Here is a 19047-nt window from a genome sequence, read left to right on the forward strand (position 1 = left end):
ATTTTGGCCTTATAACCATTATTTAAATGAAAAATCAGAATTTATATTTTAAAATTGTTTAATTTACTCATTTTCCAATAGAAAATGACTAACAAACAACAGAATTATGAGGATTTACATTAAGTTTCATTGAGTTAGAAAACAGAGTCCTTTACCGCAATAATCACCATAAACTTTTAAATTCAACATTTTTAACAAAAAATAAAGTTATCGAATTTTAATAATGGATGTTTCTTCCTCTTGATCTGATGAAGGCTTGCATACGATCTGGCAACCTCTGGATCGTGTTTTTTATCTCCACTTGGGATATCTCCTCCATGGCAGCTACCAGCGCGGTTTTCAGTTCACTGAAAGTCCGTGGTGGGTTACGACTTGCTTGGACCTGTCTTTTAAGCATGTTCCAGAAATGTTCTACAGGATTCATGGCTGGGTTTCTTGCAGGCCAGTCCAATTTTTGAATACCGACCTCGAACAAGTAATCGGTTATTCAAAGAGCTGTGTGAGGTCGAGCATGGTCTTGCATTATACGAAATTCTTCACTTCCTATGAATCCCTGACAGGTTAAAACATGATTTAGAAGGATCTCTTCAATATACCGCACTGTTGTCAGACGACTTTCGACAACCAATAATTCAGTACGGGCTTCTGAACTTCTGCCTCGACAAACCAAGATGGACCCACCATGAAAACCGACTGTTTGCTTAGTAGTGGTGCGAAGAAACCATTGTCCGCGCTTTCCCCATCCACGTTCACGGCCGTCTGGAGCTCTTAGGACGACTCTGCATTCATCGGTCCATAAAATTTTACTCCAATAGTCATGCGTCCAATTTTCATGTTCTCTTGCAAACCTAAGTCTGGCTACGCGATGGTGCGGGAGGAGTTCCGGGCCTCGAGTTGGTCTTTGAGCACGCACATCCCGTTCCTCTATCCTTCTTCTTATTGTGCACTTACGGACGTTGACTTCTCTTGCTGTTTGCAAAGGCTGGCGTATCTCTAATGCAGTGAGTAACCGATTTTTCATTTTTGCACGTACGATAAATCGGTCGTCGTGCGCCGACGAACACCTTACACCCCACTTTCTGGTCTTCTTGTGTAAAGGCCAGTCTGGTCATGCATTTTCTATGCATATCTTTCACTTATACGCGGTGCACTTAAAGTTTCAACCATCTTCCACTGCGTACGCCCTTGACGTCTTAGCAACACTACTTGAGCAACTTGAGCTGCAGTAAGGGTAATTTTCAGATCAAATTGTGAGAAAAGAGAAACAAAAAACGATCATAATCATTAATTTTTTTTGGAACGTGCTTAGTACTTCGGCAATTTCTATCTGAATTTAAACTTAACTTTCTGATTTGTGTTCCAACAACGGAATCTGCTTCTAGTGTTATAAAAGTTAAACAGACTCACATTTTTCTGTATTTTAATTAACAAATACGAAAGGACAGACAAAATGTCATATGAAATTAGAATTTACAACAGCTATCTGGGCTGATATCTACTTCTGTTTGTTTGGGCCAAATTCCGTGCCGCTGAGTGTATATTCCAAATTATCTGCACCCTAAGTCAAATCACGTTTTTGGAGTATTTTTAGTTTTATAGGCATTTTAATAAAATATCTGGTATTTATTATATTTGATTGTTCTCATTATTAAAGTTTAATATATTGACAATAATTTAATGTATTTTTTATTGAGCTATCCCGTTTCTCCTTCAATTTATTTTCAAAAAACAAACTAGTATTCCAAATATGCTTCAGTTCCTCTACACTTTTGTGTTGCGGGGACAGTACACAAATAAAAAAAATATGAATAAATAAATAAAACAGTATACAAATAAATAACCGCAGCCGTAATTACTTCCACGTCAATCGCAAGTGGTTTGCCAGGCAGCAATGAGCGGCTCAGACACTGCTCATTATGAGCCATACGCCATTGTGTGAACACCCAAGTGATCGTGGGCTACAATTATTGTGCATTGCAAAGCTTGGCTCAACACCCGCGAACACGGAGAGCAGAAACATATTTTTTTTGCAGTATTTTAAATAATCCTGGCAAATGTTTTATTCTTAACTTTGATATTCTACTTGGTATTCTTAAATCTATAAATATTTCCCCTTCCACCCTAAGTTGGTTTGATTCTTATTTAAAAGGCCGTTCACAAAGTGTCATATAACTTGACCTCTGGCTGGTGCAATCTCACTGCGGGTGTACCTCAAGGTGGCGTTCTCTCTCCTCTCCTGTTTTCTATTTTCATTGACTCTGCCACAAAGGTCATTTCTTCCCACTTCCATCTCTATGCAGACGACTTACAGCTCTACAGACATTTTCCTTGTGCAGATGCAGTAGCTGCTGTTACTGCCATGAATCATGACCTGGATGCGATTGGTGATTGGGCGCAGTCCTTTGGGCTGCAAATGAATCCCAAGAAGTCTCAGTCATCATTGGGATCAGATACATGCGAAGCAGGCTAGATGTTGCATCACTACCACCTCTAAGTTTGAATGGGGTTCAGATTGACTACGCTAATACAGCAAAAAACCTTGATATGAACTTATCGTGGACAGCTCAAGTCAATGAAGTTAGTCGTAAAGTTTACTGCACTTTTCATGCGCCTTCAATACTTTTTGCCCTTGAAAACCAAAATATCTCTTGCTCAAACTCTCATCCCACCCATCATAGATTAAGCCGATGCCTGTTATCTGGATGCCACAGAGGAGCTGTTAAATAAACTTGAGCGCTTGCAAAATCTTTGTATACGTTTTGTTTTCAATCTTAAAAAATATGATCACGTCTCACACTTTCGCAAGAAACTCAAGTGGCCCCAATCCGTCTTCGCAGGAACACTCGCATTTTGTGTCTTCTTTTTAATATCCTCTTCAATCCTAAATCTCCATCCTACCTGCGGGAACGTTTCTCCTTTCTCCGCTCACCTGATGCGTCCTGCAGGACACATCTCAAATCCCTTCTTGAAATCCCTTCCTACTCCACTGACTTCTACTCCTATTCTTTCACCGTGCACGCTGTACGGCTGTGGAATAAGTTGCCGCCTGAACTGAGGAGCTGCCACACTGTTGATGTGTTTAAACGCAAGTTGAAAGAACACTATCTTTCCTCTCTGTCATAGATGCATATATATATAAACTCTTTTGCAAAAAAAGCGGGCACCTATGCGAAATCTTAGTTTTAAGGACTTTACGTGTACTTCAAGGGGTTTTAATGATTTAAGTATGTTTCTAGCATCAAAAGTGTTAGCCGAGCATGCGTGAGAGTGTATTCTAAATTTGAATTTTGTACAATTGCTAAGAAATTGGTTAAACCTTGTTTTGGACTAATTGCTGGAAGAAAGTTCGTCGGTGTTTCGAAAAGTTTTTGAAGTGATTTCAGAAAAATGATCTTTTAAAAATGTCAAAGTTCGATAGGAGACGAGTCGTGATCGGCACTGCTTACTTTAAATTGGTTTTGTCACAGCCAAAGGTACTGATACTCTTCTAAATAGTGTTTATTTATGAAAAAGCGATATTTTAACACACGTGGGTACAATATCTAAACAATAGAACGCTTTACACTAAAATACCGAAACTCTTAACATTGCCATCAATCATCAGTATAGCCCATTTAGAGCAGGTGAAAATTTTATCAAAACGCATAGTTTTTCAAAAATGTTTTGATCTAACAAAAAAGTACATTAATCATTAATTAAAAATGCATTATCATTTTTCCGAAAATCACTTCAAAAACTTTTCAAAACACCGACGAACTTTCTGCTAGCAATTAGTCCAAAACAAGGTTTAACCAATTTCTTAGCAATTGTACAAAATTCAAATTTAGAATACACTCTCACGCATGCTTGGCTAACCCTTTTGATGCTAGAAACATACTACAATCATTATAACCCTTTGAAATACACGTAAAGTCCTTAAAACTAAGATTTCGCATAGGTGCCCGTTTTTTTTGCAAAAGAGTGTATATATAATATATATATAGGTATATGTATTTAAGTAGTTTATGTTAGTGATTATATATTGGTTATACCTTCTTTCTTTTTACACTGTCTATCTGTACCTATCTCTTCTATTCTGACTCTCCCATAACGGGCCTGCTGGAAGAAATTTCATTAGAGATAAGCTGTGCCCTTGTACAATTTTTTCTATTATTTATTACTAGCTGGTGCCCGCGACTTCGTCTGCGCAGGTTTAGTATTTCGAACAATATGTTTACAAATTGTAGCCTATGTGTTATTCTGATGTATAAGCTATATTATTGTAAAGTTTCATTAAAATCCATTCAGTAGTTTTTGCGTGAAAGAGTAACAAACATCCATACATCCATACATACAAACTTTCGCGTTTATAATATTAGTAGGATTGTTTGTGTTTTATGTGTACAAACTGTTAAATAAATAAATAAGATCAAACAAACAACTATAAGAGAAGCTTGATTCGATGACCAGAAAAAATAGGGGATAATTTTTATATAGGTACCTACGAACCTATCTTACACATTCCGTCTAGAGGCCGATTTTAAGGTTCCGTAGTCAACCAGAAACCCTTAGGCGTCGTCCTAATTGGCAGCAATCAAAAAAAACGCATCGCACCATCGCGCGATCGCTGCCAATTAAGACGACGCCTAACAGGTGTCCTAATAGATCGCGCGATGTCTATCGTGCGATGCCGCCGCTCCGTCGCGCTTACGCCACTTTCACGATGGCTCTTTATAGAGATGCACAGTTTTTGCTGTCGGGCAATATTATATCCCATGCTCTTTCACTTTTGAACCTGTTTTTATAGTCCTCACTCTGTTTATTCCAAACAATAGGATGTAAACGTATTGGTTAATTAAATCTTCTTCGAATGTCATCTTGTGTGTAACAGAATAGCCAAACGCTTTACACGAAGTATGAAAACACAAAAAATGGCGTCCGGCCGCGAGCGAGCCGAGTACCTATTGTGTGTCACTGGTGTTGGCCCTTGCCCCTTTCGTCCCGCGCCGCTCGCGCGTCGACGCATCGCGTACGTATGTAACCAATTAGGACACTCAAAAGAGATCTGTTGCTTTGATTACATATTAAGCATTTCATGTGCTCGCACGATTACTTGCGAGGTTCAAATAGGACACTCTGATGAAATCTGTATGTTTGAACTCATCGCACGACGAGAACGCATCGCGCAATCGCGCGATCGCTGCCAATTAGGACGACGCCTTATAGTTTCGCCATGTCTGTCCGTCCGTCCGTGGATAATAATCACAGTGACCGTCACTAGTACAGAGTTGACACCTAGTATCAATACGTTCTGATATCATGTACTCGGTGACTGTGGGTTATGCTGACAGATTGTATTGTCATCCTTGCATTTTGAATAAACCGCATAGCTGGATATCTTCTGGATACTTTTGTAGCTGCAATACATACAAACATGCGCGCGCCGCAACGGCGGGCGCCCCACTGGAGTCTCGCGCCAAGTTACCACCGAAAGCCAACATACATAACCCATGTCGTTTTTACGAAGTAGTAACGCAATTTAATGGGAAATGGGTTAAGGTTCTTTCTGAGTAGATAAGGGTCAGGACAGATGAGCTGTCGCACTGACGTGTTTTTGTAAATCTACTAAGAGAAATGTCGTTCATGTTTCAGGAACAGGTTCGGCCTCAGCCTCGGCACGAACTCTTTTAGTGCTGGTTCAGTTTAAATAAACAGATCATGGGCTTTTTCTTGTGTTCAATAAAATAAGCTTTTTATTTTCATGTTATTATTGAGACTTGACACTTTGCACGCACAAGTATGTTTATACAGAGTGACACTGGAACGTAACGTAACGCGCCAGTGCGCAGGCGCGGCGGCGGGCGCGGGGCTAGCTGCGCGGCGGGCGCGGGCGCTGCGCCTTCAGCGCGCGGTACGCCGCCACCGCCGCCGCGCGCGCCGCCTCGCCCGCCCCGGCCCCCGCTCCAGCCCCCGCCCCGGCCCCCGCCGGCGCCGGCGCCAGCAGCCGCGTCAGCAGCAGCTCCCGGCGCCCGGGCTGTGGGGGGGATACACGTATATATTCGCTGAAGGAAATTCATTACAAGGATTTATAAGGAGGAAGGATATTCCTGGGCAGCGCGTGCGTCACGTCGCCGAACGCCACGCGCTCGTACACCACCTCGTGCCGCTCGCTCGCTCGCCTGCAACTCGACACATGCCCAATGAGAGCGTACTGACCCGTGCGGCGGCGCGCAGGCTGGGCGGCGCGTGCGTCACGTCGCCGAACGCCACGCGCTCGTACACCACCTCGTGCCGCTCGCTCCGAGCCTGCAACCCGACACATGCCCAATGAGAGCACATTACCTCAAACATTTACAACTAACCACAAAACCTAATGTCCTCCTAGCCGATTATCCGCTACGGCGGCTGTTCTCAAGGATCAGCCAGTTGCGCAGGACATATATTATTATAGTGCACAAGCATTTGCTCAGAGACAGGTGCACTCACTATTCCTTCACTCATAGCGCGATGGGACGGCAATCCGACACGACCGGAGAGAGATCAGGCGCAGGACCGACATTAATGTGCTCTCCGATTAGGGATGCCATCTCGAATTTCGCCAAACCCGGACAAACATTAAAAAAACCCGGACATTTGGCGTAATTCGCATTTTTTCCCCGAACGGGTACGATTTTCTAAAACAAAACAATACCTTATTTGTAATCCATTTACTATTAACATATACTTAAATTCAATGAGGTGCTTCCTCACAAGAAAAGTGTCCGGGTTTTCTCCGGACACTTCTTGAAACCCGCCCGGACGGCCCCCGAACGACCTCCAAACGAGGACAAATCCGGGGAAACCCGGACGGATGGCAGCCCTATCTCCGATGCACGGGTGTATCAATCACCAACTTCCAGACTTTTGCGAATTCGCATCGAATCGCATCGCATAGCAGTTTTGTTTTGGCGCCCTTAGATGATGTTGGAATATACGTATTATGTACGACGTACGTATACACCTACCTATACAAATATCCAAGTTTATACAAAGCATACCTACTTCAATCATTCGTCAAACATTCAATCGTTCAATGTTCACTTCAATCGTACCTACATTCTATAATAGACACTCATTCGAAATATAACAGTCGTCAAGGATACACGTCTTTTCTTTGTCTCACCTGCACCCATATCCAATAGATGAAGCGCGGACGGATGCATTTCTTGTATAGATTTTCAACTTTATCACGATACTTAATCGAAGGTTAATGATCGATTGGTAAAGTTTATCAGCTTGGGCTGCTGGCGCCTGTACTGTGCCCTAGAAGCTACTCAACCGATTTGAACAAATATTTCGCTTTTCGGAAGCTGCATTGTCCCCAAGTTAGGTAAGTACAATAATAATTATAAGTATGTTACAAACTCACGAACTTTATCGGATAATTAGTGGGAACTAATTTTTTGCGCTGTTATTTAAATAGTCGTGATGTTATTATAATCAGTTCAAAAACATAAGTATTGAGCAGTTATTTAATTTAATGGCAGTCGGTTAATTACCGAGACAGTAAAATATGGACAGTAATAAAAAACCGTTTGGTCGGTTATTTTATCACACAATATAAATTCTAAAAGATCTGAGCAGTCCAATAAACAAATGAGCGGTAAAAATTACGGAATAAGAATTGCTGAAATAGTTATTTATATTAGGCCGGGCCGTGTCCGGGGCGTGCCGTGTACGTGGCTCGTACGGGGCACGGATGTGAAACAGTTTATATTTCACAGTGCATGATCCGTGGCCCGTCCGGGCCACAAACGACGCTCGTCTTTATAATTTCGTAAAAGCCCGGACACGGCCTTGCCTAATATAAATCATCCCTAAACGTGACATTTATAATTTTTACCTTACCAAAATGGTTAATTTATTGCCTGAAATGCCTTTTTAAATCAGTGCCATAATTAATGATGTGGGTATTAAAGTAAACTTCGGGCTGAGGCACGGGACAGCAGATAGCAGTTACCCAATTTGTATATTTTGTAGAAATAAATAATATAACACATTCTTAAGTCTACTTTTAAAAAACAAGCTTTTATTTAAATGCGCTAAAAATAAAAAAATAAACTTTTACTGTAACTTTACTGATTTATGTTTTAAAAGCTTGTCGCGAGATTTAAGTACTCGTATTTACTTTCTTAGTAAAATCGCGACAAGCTTTTAAAACATAAATCAGTAAAGTTACAGTAAAAGTTTATTTTTTTATTTTTAGCGCATTTAAATAAAAGCTTGTTTTTAAAGATTTTTTTACCTCAATTTATTTTATACTTTTTAGTTTTGATTTGGTAAAGTGCACTTTATTCTACTTGCCTGTCATGGGATACCCATAGGTATGGATGGGATTGAAAAAAATAGGTTATTCACCATTTTGTAGCGGCGGCTATTTTGGATTTTTATTTCGTAAAGTGCGATGTGTTCTACTTGTCAATCCCTTTCATTTGATACCCATATTGTATAGGTACTTTAAAAATAACTAGTCCGCCATCTTGTATATTTAGACATGTTGGATTTAGGATGACGTCACATAGCTTAACATGCATTGTCATCCAAACTAAACATGTATGCAAAATTGCAGCTCAATCGGTTGAGGGCAAGTGCCTTAAAATTGAGTTGTAAAATTCCACCCGAACACACATAGTTACATACATACATACATACATACATACATACATTGCAAGTTAAATAAAAGCTTGTAAAAAAAGTCGTGGTGGCCTAGTGGGCAAAGAACCAACCTCTCAAGTATGAGGGCGCAGGTTCGATTCCAGGTCAGGCAAGTACCAATGAAACTTTTCTAAGTTTGTATGTACTTTCTAAGGGCTTGTGTTTAAACACCACCCAAAAAAGTACCTATTTTACTACCAAAAAAAGTCTAAACGGTTACCAAAATGGATAAATGGTCACCAAATAACGTTTCCAAAAATATTATTAGATAAAACCATTTTTTCGTATTATTGACTACTAAAAAAATATATGGACGCCTTTAAAATACACTTTAGACCAAATATTATATATTGTCACTACTTAGATGTTACCAATTATGTAATACCATGACTCCTAATTTGGTCATTTTTGTTAGACTAAAAAAGCTAACGATCGCTAGAATATTTCCCAAATACCAATTAATATACTAGGGTTCCCAAACGTACGTCGCTTATTTATTGTTACATATATGAATTTGTGTGTAACTCAGTGCGTTTAAAATGTAAGCACGCAACATGCAGCAAGCATGGCTTCTGTCACGGCTCCGGCGCTGCAGGGCTCCGGCGGTGCCATGCGAGCTTATCGTCGCAGATGGTTTTCACGCTCACCACCGCAGCTTCGGCTTGCTGGCCGGCCCCGCCGGCCAGCCTCAGCCCCGGCGGCGAGCCTTAAAACTACCTGCGCCTCAGCTCGCAGGCCGCCTCGCCCCTCCGCGCCTACGCGGTTTTGAATTGCACTCTAGGGGTAGGGCAGACCAGACTACGTGGAGTCTGTTTTGCAGCGATTCGTTTTCGTCACTAACTTTTTGGTAGTAATAAAAGTAGTATCTTTTAATTGGATAGAATTTGGTGACCATTAATCCATTTTGGGAACCAAAAATAATATTTGTGCGAGATTTGCGATTTTTCTACAGGGTTATTGGTAAATCACTAACAACCTTGCAGGACTGTATTACTAAAGTCATAAACTACAACTTTTGTTCTATGACTTTTTATAAAACATAATACATTTGCCAAAAACAAACCTAAAAGATTTCATTGGTCTATCTAACACATTTCAACTCTATTTTGCTATAGTGATAAGCGCGCCCCTACCATTTCTTCACCAACAAAAGGCCCGATCGAGACCAGTCGAGCGATTAGTCGACCTTAGAGTGTGCGGACGAGTCGAGATTATCACACATTACAATAAATTCGTTTGGTGAAGGGTTTGCATTTTTAGAATGAATGCAAAATTTTGTCTACCCTACGCCTCCCGCACTATTCTCGTACCTAGTCATACTTTTGAATTGGTAACTCGCTACGCTACGATTTCCCGCCTTTTTACGAAAAGGTCAAATAAAAAAAAACAAAATATCGTCTTCTTCACGTACTGTGTGCCTCGGTGGACGATCTCTATCCCTGATGGCATGCCGGAATTGCCCGTAATCTCGTAACCGCTATGTGGCGGCTAGCATGAGGTGTAGGGATGTTTGGGAATCGTATGGCGTATTGGCGACAGGCTTCCGAAACATTGTCATCACACCTAGCCAGCGTTCGCACCATTTCCGTGTACTCGACATTTGAATATCGATACGACATACTGTAAAGATAATTACGTTCGCACCACCGTCTAACAAAATCCAAATCTAACATCTTATTTTGTACCCATATTCTTTGCAAAATAAACGATTTGATTTGATTTGATTTGACCGAATTTCCCTACAAGGACACGTATGTTGCGACGCGGGCGCATAAAAACGACTGACGGCCGCTCGTAAATAGGTCAAACGCTCCCCCCCCCCCCCCCCCCCCCCGTCCGAGCCCCGCTCCCTGCTCCCCTCCGCTGTCTTTTGTACTACTGTTTACTGTGCTTCGCATAGACTTCGTAACTTTTAGAGCGTACACTTGAAATATTTTAATTTTTGTGTGAAAATTTTGATGAACTAAAATCTGAGAATTATTAAAGTCATAGAACAAAAGTTTTAGTTTATGATATTAGTAATATGGTCCTGAGAGGTTGTTAGTGTTTTACCTATAACCCTGTATACTTTAGTACCTTTTTAATAAAGTCAATTTATTTTTTTTGGAGTTGTTTATTTTATTTGGTGCCTCAGCTTAGAGTCTTAAAAATATTTTTGGTGACCGCCTAAATTATACCCCTTTCGAAGTATTCTTAGACATCAATGACTGTGTTTCGGATGGCCCGTTAAACTGTAGGTCCCGGCTGTCATTGAACATCCTTGGCAGTCGTTACGGGTAGTCAGAAGCCAGTAAGTCTGACACCAGTCTAACCAAGGGATATTGGGTTGCCCGGGTAACTGGGTTGAGGAGGTCAGATAGGCAGTCGCTTCTTGTAAAGCACTGGTACTCAGCTGAATCCGGTTAGACTGGAAGCCGACCCCAACATGGTTGGGAAAAAGGCTCGGAGATTCTTAAGTCTACTTTTATATAGCTTACTAGCTTCCACCCGCGGCTTCGCCCGCGTCAGGTTCAGTTATATCGCATTTCTTCTCAAGAGAACTTCTCAAAAGTTCGGAATAAGTACTATCTTATGTTCCTTCTCAAAATCAACTCTATCTCTGTACCAAATTTTATTAAAATCAGTTCAGTGGTTCAGACGTGAAAGTGAAACAGACAGACAGACAGAGTTACTTTCGCATTTATAATATTATAGTAGGGATTTCCTTAAATGCCGTCATTTTGAAAATCGAGTTGAACATAACGTTAAGTATATGGGTCCTAGTTTGGGACGACGCCTGTTTAGAATCGGTTGAACTTCGCAAGTATACAGTATAGATAGCAGTCACCTCAGAGGCCTTCAGCTTCCTGGCCTTCTTCTTAAGCGCCAGCCGCTGCGTGCGCGACAGCGCGGGCGGGTCGGCGGCGGCGGCGGGCGGGCCGGCGGGGCCCGCGGCTGCGCGGCGTCGCTTGCGCGCTCGGCGCTCGCGCAGCTCCGCCATGCGCTCGCCCTTCTCGTCGCCCGCCTCCATGTCGGCCTGCGCATACACGACGCCGTCTTCTTCAACAGCTATGTACAGTTCTCACGGTCACGGCCGCACGCCTTGCCAAATAAATTAGTAAGCTAGCATACTATGACAGATACACTATAGACACTGTTTTTAGCCTACTTTAAATTTCACCTAACTAATTTATTTCACAAGGCGCAAATACTCCATTTCTTTTAATATCTTAGGGGTTGTTTGGTCCCTAGTGTTGGTCTGGCAACTAAAAAAATACATTAAAATAGCCCCTTCAATATTACTGATGATCATCAAGTAGAAGACTGTAAGGTACATTACACAACAACAAATAAATACATTATTGCTGTCAATATTTAATTTGCCAGGAAAAAAAAGTGCTGACAGAACGTCTCTGGCAATGTTCATTTCAAATTGTATACCTACTATAATCTAAGTATACCTACCTCACTCTACAGAAAGCAGCCATCCTAAACACATGCTATATAGCTAGAAAAGAAGACGGATCACAATCCATACAAAATTGCCCCACGTCCTATAACAATGTGACGTATCTCAAAAAAAAGATAAAAATGTTTAAAAAAATATGGCATACTCTCTAATTCATTTTTTTTACACCTTCATACGAAAAAAATGCTTTAAAAATTGTTCAGGCGCTGTTATGAAAACATCGTTCATAGAACTATGAATGGACTATTTTATTAAATTATTTTTTTGTTTGATAGGGTATACCTCACAGGTGGTCCCATAATCATCAGGTCAGGATCTGATGATGGAAACCCTGAGAAATTCAGGGCAACTTTTGAAAGTTGTAGGCATGCGCAGGATAAAAACTTGACTATAAGATGTATGTCTTATAACACTATGCAACAGTGAAAATTCGGAGCTAACCTGATGATGGAGACGAAAGAAGGTCGAGGGAACTCGACAACTGAATATGTAAACTACCTCGTGTTTGGGCTTGTATTATTTGTATTGAATAGACCTTTGCAACAGTGAAGGTTTGGAGCTGATCCGATGATGAAGACCAGAGAAGGTCGGGGGGACTCGACAACAAAATATGTAAACTCAACAACTCTCTTATTTTCTATGCTGAATTGCAAATAGGTATTCCGCCTCATTGGGATGGCTATGTATCGGTTTACTTGGCTACACAGTAAAAGAAAGGAAAACAACAGATAGATACAATATTGGGAACAGCCATAAAAGTATAAAGCCGGATTTACATTTGTCTGACATGTTGTGTCACTACGGGCTCTGACGTGATGGCTAGTGTTCACATCTTTAAGTTGTGTTCTGACGGCCTCTGACGATATTTTGAATCAATACAGTCATAGCTCTCGGAGAGTTCATACGATTACGATGTTATCTCATGAATCATCTGACTCTGATTCAGAGTATGAAGAAGATATGAATTTTTGGTGCTGGCAACTCTTATAAAAACAAAATTAACAGAAGAAGATATTGGGTTCATCCAGTGAATAATAAAAGAGAGTCTAAAGGCGAGTTTTACTGTCTCGTTAAAGAGATTGAGAACGATGCGATTAAAATGCAAAAAAACAATTAAATTCTCTTCTAAAACTTTAAATCAAAGCCATCACAACAGATCGCGACACACAAATATAAATCTCACCATACTAAATGTATGAAACTGATACCATTCTGATGCATCACAACACAACACGTCAGACAAATGTAAATCCGGCTTAATGTTTAAACGTGATTCCAGTCTAGCATAAACAAGATCATCACTATACCGGGTAGTGCAATTCTTCATCAGGATTGTGGAGAGCCTTGACTGCACTATTGATGCGGAGAGAGAAAGCACGTCCCGACTCGCCCGGTAGCTTGTGGAGACCAGACAGCGGGTTACGAGCAATACTGCTTATGCTACCATCTAATTAGAAACAATAAACATAACACTTTGAAACAACATACAGGCCACATGGAGGGTAACACTGTTTCTAACCAAGTCTTGTAACTTGAGTACAAGTAGTAACACTTAATTTTCTTTAAGAATAGGAGACAGATTACTTGTATGAAAATAAACATGAAATATTCATCAAACAGATACTATATATTAGATCTAGCATAGCAACATCAGAGACTTTGGTCAGAGTACAGCACAGGGTGTAAAAAAAAAGAGGACTTCATCAAAAATAAAAATTCTAACAAATGTTTTTTGAGTTCTATCACATAGAATAACCAAAAATAAGACTAAACTCATCAGGACCTTTGGTTTGACTGAAAATGGGCACTGAATGCCAATCTCCAACTGTCCTGGTGCCTTCACAGAACAGATTCCAGTGTGTACATTAACATAGTTACCTTTATTCTGTGTTAGTGGACTGTGACTGCTCTTCTTTACTTTCCTTCTTCTCTTGTCCTGATCCTGAAATGCGAAAAGCCGTGTCAGTGACCTCGGCACTGGCTGCTCGTCAGGATCTTTGGGAGGAGCATTTATTTTGCCCTTTAAGCTAAAATTAAAATTAGGGCAATTTGTAATCACAGGTTATGAATCATGGTCTTCATTAATTTATATTGGATCATTACTACTATATCACACCTCTCTAAACGTTTAGCTTGTTGCACTAGAGGATCTTTAACACCACGATGTTTCTTTGCTGGAATTTTACGTCCCATGTTGGAATATCCTTGAAGATATTATTGTTATACTATTATACAACACTATTATAATACAAAAGTATGTTTATATTTTATTATATACACTAGATATTTATTTTATAAAGCGCAATTTACTTATCAAATATTTAATGCATTAAGCATAAATTTTCTATTCTATTCTATTTTTGTATATGGCAATCCGTGTCGATGTCAACTTCGACGATTCTGCCAATGACAAGTGAAATGAGAAGCAAGAAGTGCTTACAATTAAAAAAAATAAATAAAAAAATATATATATATATATTGATTTAAGATGGTGCTGTGGCCGATCTTGTGTAACTTAATGTGTTAGTAGGACGACACTGAAACAAACAGAAATACACTTACATATATAAAAACAACAACAAAATGTTAGTAACACATAACATAAAATATATACCACAACCATACAAACTGTGGCCTAAATATAGGCCACAGTTTATAATTTAATATTGTTTTGATTAATAAACATCAACAGCATCTGGAGCAGTTCTGGACAGGAGTGGGATAGGAGGGAACGGAAATTAGTCGGGAGAGGGATTTTAAGTTTTTGGAGACGACCATATAAATCAAAGGATGAGTTGATAGGACAGTCAAAAAATATATGGTCCAGGGTACCTTCATCCAGACCACACTCGCAGAGGGATGAATCCTGCACCCGAATTTTGCGCAGAAAGACCGGTGTACAGCAGTGACCTAACCGTATTCTGCACAGGACTGAGATTACCCGTTTAGGGTATTTTTTGAAATTGGAAAACCACGGTTTTGGTTTTACAACCGGTTGAATGGCGAAATAAGAGCTACCCTTCTTTTTGCCTGAGATGTTCCACCATTCCTGCCACGAGGTCTCAAGACTCAATTTGGGGAGGTTTAGCAGGTCATGCCCTTGAAGGGAGAAGTGTGCAAGGTCAGCGGACTCAGATGAACACGCATCTTTGGCCAATGCATCGGCACATTCATTGCCCGCTATACCGCAGTGGCTAGGGATCCAGACTAAGTGTACTTCTTTCTCTTGCCTAGTGCAGGAGAAAAGGGACTTTTTAATATCCAGGACAATAGGACAGTGGAGTTTAGTTCTAAAGGGATTCTGGGATAGGGCTTGGAGACAGCTAAGGGAGTCAGTAAATATAACTCCATAGCTAATCTCATGGGACTCTATAAAACGACAAGCTTCCAATAGTGCCACACACTCGCCTGTAAATACTGAAGACTCCTTCGGACATCTGAATTTCAAAATTATTTTAGAGTTCTGATAGTAAACCGCGGCTCCAGTACAGCCACCATTTGATTTGGAAGCATCCGTGAAGAACTTTTGAAACCCAATCCATCGTTCACCCAAAACCGCATTAAAGGCCGAATTTGCAGACGGGGAGTTTTTGGATATGCCAATGTTATAAAATATTTTAGGGGTGAAGCAAAGTACTTCATAAGGGTAATTAAATAGAGGAAGTCTGGGATGTGGAGCAATGGGGGATTCTAAATTTTGAAAAAACCGATATGCTTTTAGGAATAGGGGAATTTCTTTGTGTTCCCAATATTTGGAGCTGTGACAAAGAGTGTCAAGCTCTCTGAGTTTTGGGATGAGGGGGTGAGATGACTTGGGTATAACCCTGGATAGGAAACGGGAAGCGAGGTACTGACGTCTTAGGGCTAGGGGGGGTTCAGCGCATTCGACCTGCAAGGCGTTAATAGGCGACGACTTCATGCAACCTGAGATGATTCGAAGGCATTGAGACTGAATCCTATCTAAACCGGCCAAGGCACCTTTGTTGCTTGGAATCACCAGGTGTGACCCATAGTCCAGGATACTACGGACTAAGGCGTTGTAGACCAGTTTCATAGTGAAGGGGTGGGCCCCCCACCAGACACCAGCGAGAGCTTTCAAGATGGAGATTGCTCTTTCGCATCTTTTGATCAAGTAATTAAAGTGGTGAATCCCGGATAATTTTGAGTCTAAGAAAACGCCTAAAAATTTTGTTTTGTTGCCTATGGGGATATCTTGTCCTTGAATGTTAACTGAGACCTGAGGGATCAGTAGTTTTCGGGAAAAAATCACTACCGAGCTTTTTGGGGCGGATAACGAGAGACCATGGTCCAAAAGCCATGTGTGCAGAGAGTCCAGGGAGAGACAGAGAGATGAGGCAGCGTCCGTAATAGATGGATTTACTACATACAACACTAGATCGTCAGCGTACTGTAAAAGGTGGCAGTCAGAATTAAGGCAGGAGCCAATGTCTGCTGTATACAGGTTGTATAGTAGAGGGCTTAGAACTGAGCCTTGGGGAAGGCCCTTCCACGTCTGTCTCACCTCAAATACCTCCCCCTGCACTCTGAGCATCAAAGAGCGAGACATGAGGAGTGCGCATATACATTGTACCATCTTACCCGGAATCCTCAGCTGTTGCAATTTTTGCCTGAGAACAGGAAGAAGGACGCTGTCGTATGCGGAAGAGATGTCAAGGAAAGTGGCTACAGCGGATTCATTTTTGGAAAAGGCTGTACGGATATCAGTAACCAAAATTGCCACACTGTCCATGGTGCTAAGCCCCTTTCTAAAGCCAAACTGACTACTCGGCAGTAGATCCCTAGACTCCACCAACCACTCAAGTCTGTTTTTAATTAAATGTTCCAATATCTTGGCCAACACTGAGGACAAAGCAATTGGTCTAAGGCCATTCGGATCATCAGCAGTCTTGCCGGGCTTCAAAAGGGGAATTACTATCTGAGCTTTCCACTGTTCAGGAACCCAACCAAATTGATAGCAATAATTTATTATTCCTAAAAAATATTTTTTTGCTTCAAAACCAAAATGAACTGCAAATGAGTACGGTATGCCGTCTATGCCAGGGGCGGAATCCCTAACATGACGTAATACCGCATCAAGTTCCTCCAACGAAAATGGTTCATTCATAGGATCATCCACAATATTTACAGACGGGAGCAGAAGTTCTGAGGAAGAAGGAACATAGGCTGGAGCAATTTTGTCGAAAAAGGATTCAGCAGTTTCTCTCGAGATAGGGGAAGAGATAGATGGGGAGCAGCCTCGCCTGAAACGATTAATGCTCTTCCAAACTGCTGAAATGGGAGTGGAAGGGGATAGAGAAGTGCAAAACTTAACCCAACCGCGACGTTTCTTCTTGCGAAGAAGCCGCCGAGATTGAGCTAACACTCGTCTGTACCGTATAAGATTGTCGCTATTCATCGCATCATTGTACTGTTTTTCGGTCTCTTTTCTTTCTTTAATAACCGATGTGCATTCTTGATCCCACCACGGGGGTGACGGGATTTTATTTCTGGCACAGTTACGCAACGGAAATGTAGAGTCTGCGCTTGAGGTAATGGCCGAGATAAAGCCATCGTAACAGCTCTTAGCATGGCAGTGACCAGAAGAATCTTGGAAACTTGAAGTTAAATTTGGAAGCACACTAATTTTCTCCTCCAGTAAAGATGCAAACCTCGACCAATCAGGTTTGGACAAGTTGTACTTCAATAGTGGAGGAGACGTTTTCTCTAAATAAGTTTTATTAATTAAAGTTACAACAATGGGGTAATGGTCGCTACCATGCGTCAGAGTAGTACATTCCCAATGAATTGATGCCGCCAACTCTACTGAACAGAATGTGAGGTCTACACAACTCTTTTGCTGTCCTGGAAGGGATCTACGAGTAGGACTACCATCATTTAAGATGCAAAGGTCTAAATCATCCAAGATTTCTACTAAACCTTCCCCAAACGAATCACAACGATTGGAGCCCCATCTAAAGTGGTGACAGTTGAAATCACCCATGACGAGCACAGGTCCCACTATGTTATTCAAAATGTCCCTAATGGTGGTCAAAAACCTACGCTGAGGATGGGAAATATACACTGATAAAACAGTGATACCCTCAATTTTACACGCAACTATATTCATATCACCATCCAGAACCGGAAGAGTCAAGGTGGAAAGGGGAACACGATTATTAACAAGGAGAGCCGACCCTCCATAGCCATCAGATCTGTCACATCTGAGAATATTAAATAGTGGCATATTAAAACTGAGACTCGGGGTGAGCCAAGTCTCAGCTACAGAGCAAGCCAGAGGCTTGAATTTGTTGAGGAGGAATATGAGGTCGTGCTTTTTATGCCACACGCTCCTCACATTCCATTGAAGGAATACTTGGCGAGGCGCCATTTCTAATATTTAATAAAAGGTTAGTTAGTTGGTAGGCAACGTTGGACGGTAATTGGGTATTATTGGTGGATAGAATTGTAGATAGAAGTTAATAATATAATAGATATAATAAGAATATCTATTATTGAGGAAACATTATTATCAATGAATGGGTTATTCAGAGCGCAGCCATCAGGCTGTGAAGGTGCAGGGGAGTTAATAATCTGCTGATGGGCAGCTTTATCATAAGAGGGAGATAGAGGGGCATGGGTCTTTGGCTTAAGGAAAACAGTTTTGCGGTATGACTGAGTGGGGGCGGGAATAGCTTTTGCAGCATTAGCATAATTGCGAGAAGGAAGTGGGACAGATTTGCTAGCTTCAGCATATGAAAGGGACTTCTCAGCCATAACCGTCTTAATGGCCTTCTGTCTACCCAACTCCGGGCATGATTTGCTATTTGCAAAATGATTCCCTGAGCAGAGCACACAGAATGCCTCCGCCTCAGAAGTGCTGCAACCATCACCAGGGTGATCATGGCCGCACTTACTGCAGCGAGGCT

At 41.2% G+C, this 19047-nt stretch overlaps 1 protein-coding gene across 1 annotated transcript; it reads right to left on the reverse strand.

The window, feature by feature from the left end:
* Positions 1-5729: 5729 nt before the first annotated feature.
* LOC124633382 lies at positions 5730-14460 on the reverse strand. The gene is made up of 6 exons (XM_047168577.1): positions 14238-14460; positions 14000-14148; positions 13429-13568; positions 11501-11689; positions 6196-6285; positions 5730-6013 (listed from the first exon to the last, which is right to left on the reverse strand). The coding sequence occupies exons 1-6, from the start codon at positions 14312-14314 to the stop codon at positions 5849-5851; spliced, it is 810 nt and encodes a 269-aa protein (XP_047024533.1). The 5' UTR covers positions 14315-14460; the 3' UTR covers positions 5730-5848.
* Between the last annotated feature and the right edge of the window lie 4587 nt (positions 14461-19047).

This window comes from Helicoverpa zea, chromosome 9 (assembly GCF_022581195.2).
Source record: "Helicoverpa zea isolate HzStark_Cry1AcR chromosome 9, ilHelZeax1.1, whole genome shotgun sequence".
NCBI lineage: Eukaryota > Metazoa > Arthropoda > Insecta > Lepidoptera > Noctuidae > Helicoverpa > Helicoverpa zea.